This window comes from Triticum aestivum, chromosome 6A, assembly GCF_018294505.1.
Source record: "Triticum aestivum cultivar Chinese Spring chromosome 6A, IWGSC CS RefSeq v2.1, whole genome shotgun sequence".
Taxonomy (NCBI): Eukaryota; Viridiplantae; Streptophyta; class Magnoliopsida; order Poales; family Poaceae; genus Triticum; species Triticum aestivum.
Genome location: NC_057809.1, coordinates 52,108,784 through 52,123,632, shown reverse-complemented (window position 1 = coordinate 52,123,632; position 14,849 = coordinate 52,108,784). Strand labels below are relative to the sequence as shown.

General features: G+C 43.8%; 1 protein-coding gene across 1 annotated transcript; it reads right to left on the bottom strand.

The window, feature by feature from the left end:
• Positions 1-4,719: 4,719 nt before the first annotated feature.
• On the bottom strand, positions 4,720-10,435 carry LOC123131953 (3-isopropylmalate dehydratase large subunit, chloroplastic). The gene is made up of 13 exons (XM_044551686.1): positions 10,301-10,435; positions 9,753-10,211; positions 9,579-9,647; positions 9,381-9,497; positions 8,359-8,433; positions 8,175-8,252; positions 7,999-8,094; positions 7,785-7,834; positions 7,056-7,110; positions 6,837-6,968; positions 5,881-5,928; positions 5,646-5,804; positions 4,720-5,099 (listed from the first exon to the last, which is right to left on the bottom strand). The coding sequence occupies exons 1-13, from the start codon at positions 10,352-10,354 to the stop codon at positions 4,959-4,961; spliced, it is 1,533 nt and encodes a 510-aa protein (XP_044407621.1). The 5' UTR covers positions 10,355-10,435; the 3' UTR covers positions 4,720-4,958.
• Positions 10,436-14,849: the final 4,414 nt, after the last annotated feature.

Below are 14,849 nucleotides of genomic sequence, written 5' to 3'. Positions count from 1 at the left end.
CGAACATCAGGCCCTTCACGTCCGCGGTGTCGGACGACGACGATGAGATGCGGCGACGGCGGCGGCGATCGACCACTTGGAAGTACCGTGATCGCCGGGCGGGCGAGTAGATCGTGCAACTACCTCTTTTTCCCGTACAATGCTGTTTTTTGTCTACCGAAGCACTGCCCTCTGGAATACCTTTGTGTGGCGATCAGGGCCGGCCCTGGGTAGGGGCAAGAAGGGCGACGCCCTAGGGCCCCAGCCTGATGGGGGGCCCGACCCTGTGCATCTATATACACTAGGTATACTAGACAGCCCAACATTTGTTAAACAAATGCACCGAGCAAGCCACCAGAGTAACAGAAAAAGGCCATCATTCTTAAAGCCTATAGCCTAATCTAACTTACTAATGTTACTACATGAATCGTGAGGAGGCAGCCAACTTATGTTCCATCTAGCCGCCACCGCCGTTTCTTCTCTCTAGATTGAATTCTTTGTCTGTCTTCTCATTCCTCATCCCGCTCCAACGCTCCTACTCCCAAAGCACACATCATGGCTAGTAAATAAGTAGCCGATTTCTTTGACCCACTATTAATTTCTCTATCTCACTTCCCTATGGATTTCCCTAAAAATATTCCCATCGAGTGTGCGGCATCAGGCAACACTTCATCCGCTAGTCTCTTTGCAAATTGTGATTTTCTTGGGTCAACAGCTCACAAAGTTCTTGCAATATGATTGGGATTGGATAGCTGGATTTCTTCCATTTCACCTCTGACAAATTCAGGTGTTCCCGCTCCTTTCCTGTAAAATTGTTGCCTCAAAAGTATTTATCTTGTTTTCTCCGGTGTTAGGAATCCTATCCTCATTGGTATATAAGAATTAAGACTTTATTGGTTGTTGCCAAGACAAGCATGTGCATTCCTGTTTACCCATGGTGTATTATGAGACGTTATTTGGTAATGCAATTTCCTAGAACTTTCAATCCAAAAAAAAAAATTATGCTTTATGTCAATATATAATTGATTTTTCCCACCAGTGGGCCCACTTTTTAAGTTCGCCCCGGGCCTCTGAAAAGTCAGGACCGGCCCTGGTGGCGATGTAACAGTTATGTATAGCACACTCAGTAATGCCGGAAAAAAAAGCATACAACAAAACCTTTCTCGGTTACAACTTCTACTCGTTGAGTAACTTATTTCTCTGCGGGACGCACAGATGACACATCTAAATCTAAACTAGAGTTTCAAACACGAACAAAAAGTACAGTTAGAAGCCCTTCTTGGTGTGTTGAAAGCTACAACCGCAAATACTGTTGAATGGTTTCTGAAGCACATGAAAGTTAGAAGCCCTTCTTGGTGTGTTGAGAGGAACTTCCCTGGCAGAGGATGGGTCACAAGGAAGGGAAGATATGCCTGGCTTCTCCCTACACCGGGGCGGCCTCAGCGTTGACGGGATATGTCACAGACCCCAGAGACTTCCTGTTGTAGAGATCTTGACAACGATGAATTTGTGTTGCGGACCGTCAACATCTAACAAGTGATTAACTCATGCAAATAAGTGTCTCTCCAATAAGAATCATCTGGTAACAAGGCCTGCTAAGTAGGGGATCAGAACTAATAGGGTGCATTTTGTTTATAGCTAGTATTATTTTCCACTATGGCTGAAAACGGCAACCTAGAACAAACTAGTGGCTTTGACTAGCAATTCCATACGGTAACTGAAACCCTTTGCGTAGCGGGGACAAGAAAAGTGGGAAGATAATTCCGCATACTTTTCAGTAACAAACTGGAAGATGATTGTATCCATATCAGTTTATTACAAAAGTATCACCTTTTGCATCGCCGGGACAAGAAAAATCGGAACCTTAACCCTCTTGCCTTGTATCAAGGAAACAATTTGTAGTAAGTCAAGTAACAATGGATTGGTGTGATTTAGTTACAACAACATGTCCCAAACGCATATTTAGGATTGAGCACAAAGAACTACAGGAATATGATGACCCGAGATGCTTTTGCATAGAGTGAATTAAAGAAAACCTACAACACTTCCTATTTTAACAACTGCTCTGTTAATTCATAGTATGTACAGGGAAGACAACATAAGAAACTGACAAACACAATACATGTACAAAACCATTGGAATAATCGTACTCTGCAAGTTTCAAAATACAACACCTCAGTGTATGCCAAAATGCGTGAAAATAAAACATAATCCTGACTATATATTACATGCTACATGATGATAGGTTTGAAGCTTCCTACCGAAGCTAAGAACACCTTTGCAGCAGCAATGAAGTCTTCACTCTTCACTCTTCACCCGCAAAAACAAAAAGAAGTCTTTACTCATACGACCAGTGCAAGAATCAATATAGACTCGGTCAATCTTGACATCCTTGCATTCTCTTGCTGGAGCACGGTTGTCAGGGGAATGTAGCTGCACATTCATGGAGATCACATCATTACAAGAGAACTAACTAATACAGAGATTGCAGAAGAGTAGAATATGTTAATAAAAATTGGCAACTACTGGCTCCAATTTGGACACATCAAACCGGTAGTCACTGTAAAATCTGAAAACATAAAATAAATTGAATAGAAGAACAAAATAAATCAAAAGATTGTGCATATGCCATATCACCATTGACAACATCTCACAAAGAAAATATGATGACAAATCTAGAAGAAAAACGCTGCTGGACAGCAGCAATCAAATTTTCGTACAGAAGACATGAGTTAAATATGGGGAATATTTTCTGAATGTCAGCTAGAGAAGGGGAGAAGCAGATCTCAAGTCCAAGTATAATTCCTCGAAATATGTCACTGCAGAGCTCCAGATTCCGATTCAGAACGACACCTTTCATCGATAAGAATCAAATTTGACATATGTTTCTACTGTATTTCTTTTCTTTCAGAAGTTCATTTCCTATAATCCATCCAACCAAATCTTGTCCAATGAATCGTTGGACAATGACATAAGAAGTATAATCCATGTACAATTGGTAGCTATCTAAACTCCTTCCGGAGCACATATCTGCCAGGCTTCAATGCCGCACCGCCGGCAGGCCCGTTCTTCACGGCCAGCTCCGCCGCCGCCGGCCCCTCGTGCGGCTGCTGGAGCAGGGCCTGCTGCCACTCCGCAACGAAGAGGTTGGTGATGTCCCTCAACGGCACCCGCCTCCGCGCCCTCGCGAGCCGCTTCAGCTTGCAGCTCCTGACGGCTACTACGCCATGAGGACGGGCGACGGCGGCGGTGGCAGGCGGCAGATTCTCCTTGTCGGCGCGGTCAACTGCCATCTCGGAGAAGAGAAGTGCTGCCTGCCGCTCTTGGAATCCGGCCGGCACGGTGCTGGTGCTGTGCTAGGCGGCGAGGTGGCTGGATCGGAGTGGATGGGACTGGGAAGATCTTCCATGGGTACTTGTAGCGGAGGTAGGTAGGAGGGAACGAGAGGGAGGGGGGTGAAAAGATTTGAGTTTTCGGCGGAGGATGTGCGTTTCCTGCCATTTTTGGTCGGAAGGCTCCAAGGGCCTGCGGATCTTGAAAATTTTCGCGAAATGTTTGGAGGAAATCGGTATTGGGGGCGGGGAGGGAAAGGAAGAGGCGCGCTGAAAACTTTGGCACGGGGAGGGAGATTCGAACTTTTTTTTCCTGATATCACACGGGCCAATCCTACAGTTGGGCCGGCCCACGTATGCGATTCGCGTGATGTTCGTTCGCTGCTGTTTCTTGCGGTTTTTTTTCGTTTCTTGACTTCTTCTGTGGTTTTTCGCTTCCGGTTTTTCAGTGGTTAGTTCTGGTTTTTTTTTCCTTTTTCTGATTTGGTTCTTTTTTCCTTTTCTTTTTCTTGTTGCTTTTTTTCTGTTTCCCTTTTTTTGTTCTCTTTACTGTGTTACATAAAAAGTTCACCGCACAATACATTATTAAGAAAATGTTCACCGTATATTATGGAAAAGTTCACCATGCATTATAAAAATATTCATTGTATATTACTAGAAAGTTCAGTGTGTATTTAAATTTTTTTCACCACATAATACAAAAAGTTCACTGTATTTAAAAAATGGGCATGCTATATTACAAAAAAAGTTCAGCATGTATTTTTTTTTTGAAAAAAATACATTGATATTGTGTGAATGCCCTATTTTTTAGAATTTTTCAAGCATTTTTAAAATGTGCTACCGGAGTTCGGTGCACCATATGTTCTCCCGCTTTTTTCTGGATGTGTGTAGCTATTAATAAATATGGACACGACACTGATTAGCTTGTGTGTAGCTCGACCAACTGTGTTAAGCGAAGCTCCCAAAGAGTCAGACTTGAGGCATAGTTGATGAGTGACTATTTTCCCGTTAACTTTGGCGCCTTTCTGTCAACCTTTAGATCTCCCACTCGCTCCATGTAGCTCTTGCACTAATAACAGCTTCAACAATAAGACGGGATTGGTTTCGAACAGAAGTCACAAGTTCTTTTTTGAATTTTCTTTGAAAGAAGTCGCAAGTTCTCATACAAAGGAAGGCAAATGGGCACTGCTGTTCGTTAGGAAAACCAAGCAAACTGACTGTCGGTTCAGCTTCAAGTACATCAACGGCCCTCTCTGCATCGTCGACCTCACTGCCGCCTCTGATCCAGCAAGATGGTATGTACCAGCAAAATCAAAGAAGAGATCAAGACGGTGAAGCACAAGTCCAACCGTCTGAAATGGGTACTCTGGTGTACTCGCCGTTCCACATCAACAGCTACCAGATCATGTACTAAGATACAGTATCATTCTGGAATAATGTAACAGTTATGTTTGTTCCTGACAGCACACTGGTAATGCCAATGAAAAAGCATACAACAGAACCTTTCTCAGTTACAACTGCTACTCGTTGAGTAGCTTATTTCTCAGCACGACACACACATGACGCATCTAAACTACAGTTTCGAACACGAACAAAAAGTACCAGTACAGGACGGTCCGCAACACAAATTCATTGTTTTCAAGATCTCTACGACAGGAAGTCCCTGGGGTCCGTGACATATCCCGTCAAAGCTGAGGCCGCCGCGGTGAAGGGAGAAGCCAGGTAGATCTGCCCTTCCTTGTGGCCCATCCTGCCCGGGAAGTTCCTGTTCGTCGTTGATACACAGACCTGCACCCAAATACATGACTCTGAGATCACCAAAAAACAATCTATCAACAAAGCCGAGTGGCAGCACGCTTGACATTTCTCTTAACACACCAAAAAGGCCTTCTACCTTAATACATGAAAAAGGTATTTTACAGAATTTGCAGTTGTAGGTTTCATGAACATCTAGCATGTGATATCTCATGCAAGTAAGTGTCCCCAATCAGAAGGATGTGGTAGTAAGGCCTTCTAAGTAGGGGATCAAAACTAATGAGGGAGCATTGTGTTTAGGCTTGAGAACGGCAGCCTAGAGCAAACTGGTGGCTTCGAAACCCTAGGAGAGATGACGGCCAGGAGCCAGCTAGCCAACAATGTGGGGATATGACAGTTCGGGGCGGATGTTGTTTTTTTAGGACAGCAACATGTATCAGTATTCAAGGTCAAATGTCTTATCCAGAAAATTAGCCGACCTTAACACTTCAGAAAACACGCAAGTCCCCATTCTACATTTATATCAAGTGGCATATCTACTGTATAGAAATATATTTAGAAATACTAGAAGATACTTGCCGTAGGTTCATTCATCCGTGCATATGTATCACGAGGACCACCCAAACAAGCACCACAATTAGGACTAGCTGGTGTATCACAACCAGCCTCTTCAAATATCTGGGAGCATGTTTTGCCACCAGATCCTGGTACGGGGAGACTATACACGTCCATCCACACCTGCAAGATCTCACATTCTTTTTAGTAACACAAACTGAAGATGATTGTATCCGTATATTTTATCACAAATTGTCACCTTTTGAGTCGCAGGAACGAGAAAAGTGGGAACCTTAACCTTCTTGCCCTGTATTAAGGAAACAATTTGTAGCAAGTCAGGTAATCATGGATTTGTGTGATTTAATTACTGCAATATGTCACAGGTGCATATTTAGGATTGAGCACAAAGAACTACAGGAATAGGATAGCCCAAGATGCTTTGCATACTGATAAATAAGTTAGTAATGATAATACTTTATGTCGCTCAGCCATACGGTCAGCCAAGTTGGAATTCTTACGTCGAGGCAGATGCCTAAATTCTAATAATGATCCAAACAATGGCATCACTGTTCTCTATAAATGGCCCTTGGTCACAACTAGAGCGCAACTTAATTTAATCCTTGTACATTTACCCCAGAACATGCCAACCCATACGCTCCATAATCTAAACATAACTATATGAAACCACTAATGCCCTTTGTGCATTGATGGTTGTCCATGTATACAGGACCAATTAGCTGTGCCCAAACCTGGCCCACATTAGGCTCTTTCAGTAAAAGAAGAACAATATGCGGGTCTCTTTATTTAGCTTAACAATGTGTATGTCCCTTAACCCAAACAATACCAGTTAGTCCTAAAAGTAGATCCAATCAAATTCAAAGTGCATACTGAACCTGTCCTGATAATAATACTAGCCTATTCATTAGCACTGCAGGTTAAGCTTATGTAGCCCCACTGCCAGGCCTAATAATTACAGAAAACCTACAACACTTCCTATTTTAATAACTACTCTGTTGAGTAGTTATTATAGTATACAGAGGGAAGACAACATACAAAACTTATAAGAAACAAACAAGTCGAAAACCATTGAAATAATCGTACTCTGCAAGTTTCAGAATACATAGCCGATACCCTGTATGCCAAAATGCATAAAAAGAAAACATAATCCTGACTATATATCACCACGCTAAAAGAAGATGGTTTGAAGCTTCTTACCGAAGCTAAGAACACCTTTGCAGCAGCAATAAAGTCCTCGGTCTTACCACCAGTGCAAGAACCAATATAGACTCGGTCAATCTTGACATCTTTGCACTCTCTTGCTAGAGCACGGTTGTCAGGAGAATGTGGCTGCACATTCATGGAGATTACATCATTATACAAGAGAACTAACAAAAACAACAGAGAGAATGCAAACGAGTAGAATAGTTAACAAACCTTTGCAACTACTGGCTCTAATTTAGACACATCAAACCGGTAGTCACTGTAAAATCTGAAATAAAAAAATTCAATCAAATATTAGAACAACAGACATCAAAAGCTTGCACATATGCCAATATGTCATAACACCATTCATAACATGACACAATGACCATTTGATGATGAATCTAGAAGGAAAAAACACAAACTCGAGAACAGCATTCAAATTCTCGGACGCAAGACATCAGAAAATATGGGCAATATTTTGTGAATGTCAGCTTGTATGGCTATGTGTGTGCCACACAGGAAGGATAACTTATAACTGCACAAGGACATTCTAAATTTCCCAAAGGATGCCGCCTACTGAGAAGCACTACAGGTAGCCAATTATGTCCAAGCCTAATGGGTTCCACATTATTGTGATCAGCTGAAGAAAGTAGTGAACAACCAGTTATCTAAATTTATTGTAAGTGCCCTGCACAAAGTATTTCAAGACCCCTACTCTCTGTATAATTAATCAATATGCAAACTTTGGTTGCAATCAACGACATTGTTTACTGGAAACTTTGTTCAACTTGACTTTGGACCAACCATTTTGTCCATAAAATGCAAAAGAGACAACCTTACTATTGATTAGGTTCGAAGTCAACTAGTGAAGGTTTGTATGAGAAATATAGTTTTAATTCAATTGTCTAGATTGATGTACATGTCTCAAGAGCAAGAAGAGCAAGGAGAGACTGTAATCACCTGGCCTGAGCATCACTATAGACAGGCTCATATTCGACCAATGTCTTACCCTGCAGTGTAGAGGATGGCAGATGATGTCACAATTAGCATGATATAAAAATATTGTTAGCTAGTAGCTGTAAATTGTTTCCCGCAGTGGTTATCTCAAACTTTGAAGGGGGAAAAAGCACACTCCTTCGGTCCTACTATTAACATTCAGATGGTAGTTCAATACCTCCAGGTACTTAAATGTAGTTTCATCAGCAGGCACAACACCATTCTTTCCACCAGCTTCGATAACCATGTTGCACAATGTCATTCGTTCTTCCATCTAGCAAGTGTGTGAAAACACTAAACTCAATTTTACATTAAATAAAAACTGATTAACCAAGTTATGAACATGGAACATACAGTTAGACTTTCTATTGTTGATCCAACAAACTCCATCGATCTGTATGTTGCACCAGATACAGATATCTCACCAATAATCTGTAAACAGATATGACCAAGGATGAAACATTTCGGTTACAATGAAAAACTCCTGACAAAAAAAAATATAAGATTTAGCATAACCGAGACTATTTTGTTGGCTTACTTGTAAAATCAGATCCTTAGCGAGTAAATAAGGTGGCATTTCTCCATCTAATACGAACCTGATGGTTGGGGGCACCTGAAAATAAGATTAAACAGATCAAAACACCATTTTTCCCATAGGGAACACGCTGTATGCAGAAAGAAATAGAGAAAAGTTTCTCCACGATATGAAAAGAGATAGCATGTTCAAAAACCAATATTTTATCACACTAAAAATAAACAGAATGTGAGAAGCATACAGGATGCAAAAATGGAAAAGAGATCGATAACTGTTGTTTGAATGGTGCTAATCAGATACTACACCTAATATCTCTGCATTGAATTGAGGGGGTGTTTATTTCCAGGGACTTGTGTAGGGACTAGAAAAAGTCTCTCTTAGAGACTTTTTTACCAAACGGGAGAGACTTTTTAGGGACTAAACTAGGCATTTGGGACTAAATGAAGAAGACTCTCAAGGAGAGTCTTTTTGGGACTTTTTGGGACTTTTCCAACAATGCCCCTCCATGCACCCATTGGCCCGCCACCCCATGGTGTTGTTTGATTGTTATTTTTCTATATACTAGGGGCAACATGGTCATTTAATAACCTCTAGGAAGGGACTAGGGACTTTTTAGTCTCTGGAAACAAACAGGGAGGGACTTTTTAGGGACTAGGACTTTTTAGTTGGGACTAGAAAAAGTCCTAAGACTAGAGAACCAAACACCACCTGAGTATTTTTGGATGGACCAGCATATAATTTATAAACAAAAAGGAACTTATAGTCACTTCTATCAAATGCATATCTTAAGTTTCCATATTTGTGCAATAAACTGTAGTTTAGTATAGTATGATAGAATAATGTACAGAATATGAGAAACATGATAGAATAATGTACAGAATGTGAGAAACAAATGAAGAAACCCTGACACATCACTGAGATACAGAACCAAAGATTGCTCAGACTGAGAAAGATATGTCCCATCTGTTCTCATGGCAAGACTATTTTCAAATTCCATCCGGAAGTAATTTAACATGCTTGCACACCTTGAGAAGAGCCTTTCCAGTTCCCATCACAAAACCTGCATCAGTGTTTCCAATTCCAGTTGCAAACTGACCAAAGGCTCCAGCATTGCAGGTATGAGAATCAGTACCAAGGAGAACCTATTACATCAAGGGGAACCAGGTTAAACCTGTACAGCAAAACCTCAAGCTTCCAGTACTTCATGTAGGCAGAAAAAATACCTCGCCTGGTCGGCAGTGACCTTCTTGGGCGAGCGCAATGTGGCAAACACCTTTGTAGTCTGGATTTGCCTACAAACCAAGAGTTCAAAGCTCTTTAAGCACATAAATCTTGCTTTTACTTGAATGAACCTCGATCAGGAAGCTCTAAACGGAATGAATCAGCAAGGCATATACTCTGAAGTCGCTGAGGTCCTTGATGTCGTAGAAGTACTTGATCTTCTGCTCCTCGCAGAAGTCCCTGAGGATGTCGACGTTCCGGTTGGCCCGCTCGTCGCTGGTGAAGATGTAGTGGTCGGGGATGATGACGACCTTCTCGCGGTCCCACACCTTGGCGTCCTCCCCGAACTCCTGCTTGAAGATCCCGATGGTGCCGGGCCCGCAGACGTCGTGCGTCATGAGCACGTCCACGTCCACCCACACGTTCTCCCCGGGCTCGAGGCTCGCGCGCTCCGACGCCCGCGCCAGGATCTTCTCCGTCGTCGTCATGGGGCTCTTCACCGAGCCGGTGGACGCGGGGGAGCGCGGCGCGCGGGTCGGCGTCGCGACCGCGCGGACGCGCCCGGCCCGCGCGCGCCGGCTACTGGCGCCCGCGCTCAAGCGCTGCTGCTGCGGCGCCGCCGCGGCGAGCTCCTTCTGCGGCAGGGGAGAGGACGGGGACGGAGGGGTCAGCGGAGTGAGAAGCTTGAGGGGGGCGAGGGGAGGGGAGGGGAGAGGAAGGGAACCTTGTGCGCGAAGGCGGCGGAGGTGGCCTTGGCGGCGGCGGAGATGGAGGCCATGGCGGCGCGCGCGGTCGAACACCTTGAGGTCAATAGAGGGATTGGGGGGTAGTGCGGCCGTGGCGAGCACGAGTCGGGCGTGTGGGCGAAGGGGGGTCACAGGCGGAAGGTAATATAAGGGTGTGTGAGGTTACGTCTGCGATTTTGGCCGTCCGATCGGGAATGGACGGTCGCGCGTGGGTTTGAGGTATCTGTAGCACAACGGGGATTGCATTCTACTACCTGTCGAGTGTTAAAAAAGAGAGAAATCAAATGCAATGTTAAGATCATCTTCAACGGATGATGTAAAAAATGACACTAAAAAAATTAGGCAATAAAAAGTTGATCATTTTAATTGGGAAATCTAACTGGCTCGCATGAAACTGCTTTTTTTTAGAAAACTTCCGATCTATTCATCTTCAATCATGACAGTACAACGAACACCAAAATTAATAAAAATTGCATCCAAATTCGTAGACCACCTGTCGGCAACTACCTTTCAAGTCCTTTGAGAAATGCACCGAGAGCAGGTCTGGTGCTAGAATGCAAAGCCATGTCCCATCAGGGGGTGCCGACATGGTATCGTGAAAAGGGGAGCGGTCAATTCAAGCGAGAACTCAATTGATGAGTGTGGGAGGGGGTGTTCGTGTTTTCAGTCGTTCGAGTGAGATCAGGTGGTGATGGATGACCTCTATAGTAATGTGGGTTTTTCCTCTACATGTAGCTATTGTGGTTTTATTGGTGGCATAATTGTGCATATGCAGATTTTGTCTTTTTCTTTCGAGAGAATTTGAATAAATACAGCCACGGTCAATAAGTATTTTTACATCAGCAACAATTAGTAAGTTTGAATGGTAACTTTGAGCAGTGTTTTAGGGTAAATTACAAGTACACCCTTTTTTCATGATCATTTTACATGAAAAATCCTAGTTATATATTCATATATTGTAGATATAACAACATAAGCAGACGTATAAATGCTATCAAATTATTCACGTGGTCAAATGCTATCAAACTCTTCGCACGGTCTTATTGAAGAAAAAAACTCTACAAACACCTCGCGTTGAAGGTGAAGGACTTACTTCGACAGGGATTGATTTTGTAGTATCTCCTAGTTTTAGCTCAGATTAAATCCAACAGAATACCAAGATTATGCGAATTAATACCAAACACGGGTTGTATTTTACTCTTCGCCCATAGTACAAAAGAGAACGAAATACTTTTTTTTTCAGCTTTGGAATTTTCCGGTGCCACACGCAGAAGCCAGTGGCAAAGAGCCAAAGATTCATACGTGGTAAGCGGAGCTCCATTTGAAGATTTTTTTTCATTAAAGTTTTATTATAAAATCAGGCTCCCTTGGCCCCTACGTTGGCAGATTTGCTAACTTGACCCCTACGCCTTCGTAAGGCAGGTCTGACCCTTCATTACACTGCCGTCTTGTTCGTGTCAGTGCGCCACTCATACGCCCACGTGCAGATCGCACACACCACCGGCGTGGGAGCTGGGGCGGCTCGTGAGCGCACAGATCCCGCCATACTTTATCCAACGGTGCAGATGGCGCCACTCCATGAGCTCCTCAGCATTTCCATGTTCTTCTCTGAGAAGAAGACGCGAAATGTTTAGGCTCGTTTGGGGATGAATTTGCAGTGTGTTTGGTTACATTGCCAATGTTTAGGCTCGTTTGGGGATGAATTTGGAGCGTGTTTGGTTACATTGCCGATCCAGTCTGGTCCGGCGAGTCTGGCTCTATTGAGTCGGTTTGAGGGGATGTGGGCCAAAAAAAACTCAGATGCACATAGTTTGATTGCCTACATGCTCTTAGTTGCATGAAACAACCATTTTTGACCCGGCGTTTGGTTGCCTGCATTGCATTAGGCGCACATATGACATGGTGTTTGGTTGCAACCCCCATAAGGTGTTGTCATCACTTCTAACTAGTGGTGAGCTTACCACACAGAATCTGAACATGTAGCGCCATTTACTTAAACAAATGACAGTTCATCCTAACTACTATCAAATGACAGTTCAAATGGTGCTCTTTTCATTCGAAGCATCCATAGAGCCTCGACGTTATTGTAGTTGTAGATGTAGTTCAGATTTTGGATCCTCTCCTGTTTCCGGGGAAACAATGGACCATAAAGGATCAAAGGTCTCCTAGCACGACGAACAGCTCTCTGGTGTATGAACATGACCCATGCCTGAATCACACTAATCAGTGCTGCTGCCTGGATTATCAGCCTCATCCGTGCGTCCATAACCTAGTCGACATCGACGGTTCGTTCAGTGGAAAATCGATTCTACACCTAGCTTAACGGCCTAACCACTAAGCTAACAAAGGGGGGAGGGGTGCTGCTTACCGGTATCAGAGACGAGGACGGCGTAGGGGGAGCCATGGACCAGACGGTGGCCAACAACAAGGGGAGTACCAGATCCGCCGCAAACACCGCCGCCTCTTCCGCCGCCGCCGCCTATAGCGCAGATCTGAAATCGCAGCCGCCGCCGGTGGTGAGGCAGTACGGCAGAAAAGGGGGCAGTGGCTATGGGTGAGCGAGTGAAAGAGGGTGAGGCTAATTTGGCGACGGGATGGCGCGCCAGATTTCCATCTCCCGCCATCCTCCCTTGCTCCCGCCCGTGCGACCTCGCGCCGCACTTAGCCTGGCTCGCGAGAAACTGCCAGTCCGGGCGTTTTCAGCGAGCCAAGCTCTGGCCTGCTTTGAGAAGCGTGCGATGCAGACCCAACAGGAAACCAGGCAACCAAACAGGCCTCTCCCTTCCCGCACGGGTCTGGTTGGGCAACCAAACACGCCCTTGGCGTATAGCCTGTGCAGCCAGCTAGGATGGCCTCCAATGGCGTTTGGGATGTAGACGCATAATCAAGGTGAACTGATCTCGACTAAGGCTGTCCGTAGTGTAAGTATCATACTATAGTTAGTCTTATGCTAGACAATTTCGATGAGGTGACATAGAATTAAAAAAAAAACAAATAAATAAATAAATAAATAAATGGTTAAGTATCATATTATTGATACTGTATTATAATATATTTATACTACTATATGTCTTACATGATAATAAACAAAGCCATCTAAAGATACTAATCTATGATACTACCAACTACCAGCAGCCTAATCCTATTGATAACCGTCACCTTCGGAATGACCGGTGGCGGTGATTTTCTTCACGAATTAACATAAAGGACTACGAGCTTTTCCTTTAAAACATTAATCCTCTGTGCATAGTCGGGTACATCGACTGGCATCTTTCCTTTTTATACACGGGGAGACATGTTAGAAGATTCCTAGAATTAGGAGTCACATGCATAAAACCACCACATTCATGTCCTGATTTACAGAAAACCAACACTTTCCAATTCATGGCATTTTTCACCGCACACACCGCCTGACAGTGGCAAAAAACACTGAGCAATTTTTAAGCTGTTTTTGACATGGCAAATCACGCACGTGGTGAGAGGGGTGATGGTGCTGGGAAAAGGCCATTAACAGTGGGGATGGGGTCGGGACGGCCTCGGTCAGAGGCGCATGTGTTGGAAATATGCCCTAGAGGCAATAATAAAATGGTTATTATTGTATTTCCTTGTTCATGATAATTGTCTATTGTTCATGCTATAATTGTATTAACCGGAAACCGTAATACATGTGTGAATACATATACCACAACATGTCCCTAGTAAGCCTCTAGTTGACTAGCTCGTTGATCAATAGATGGTCATGGTTTCCTGACCATGGACATTGGATGTCATTGATAACGGGATCACATCATTAGGAGAATGATGTGATGGACAAGACCCAATCTTAAGCGTAGCACAAGATCGTGTAGTTCGTTTGCTAAAGCTTTTTTAATGTCAAGTATCATTTCCTTAGACCATGAGATTGTGCAACTCCCGGATACCGTAGGGATGCTTTGGGTGCACCAAACGTCACAACGTAACTGGGTGGCTATAAAGGTGCACTACGGGTATCTCTGAAAGTGTCTGTTTGGTTGGCACGAATCGAGACTGGGATTTCTCACTCCGTGTAAACGGAGAGGTATCTCTGGGCCCACTCGGTAGGACATCATCATAATGTGCACAATGTGACCAATGAGTTGATCACGGGATGATGTGTTACGGAACAAGTAAAGAGACTTTCCGGTAACGAGATTGAACAAGGTATCGGGATACCGACGATCGAATCTCGGGCAAGTACTATACCGGTAGACAAAGGGAATTGTATATGGGATTGATTGAATCCTCGACATCGTGGTTCATCCGATGAGATCATCGTGGAGCATGTGGGAGACAACATGGGTATCCAGATCCCGCTGTTGGTTATTTGCCTGAGAGTTGTCTCTGTCATGACTACGTGTCTCCCGAACCCGTAGGGTCTACACACTTAAGGTTCGGTGATGCTAGAGTTGTAGAGATATTAGTATGCGGTTAACCGAAAGTTGTTCGGAGTCCCAGAGGAGATCCCGGACGTCACGAGGAGTTCCGGAATGGTCCGGAGGTAAAGATATA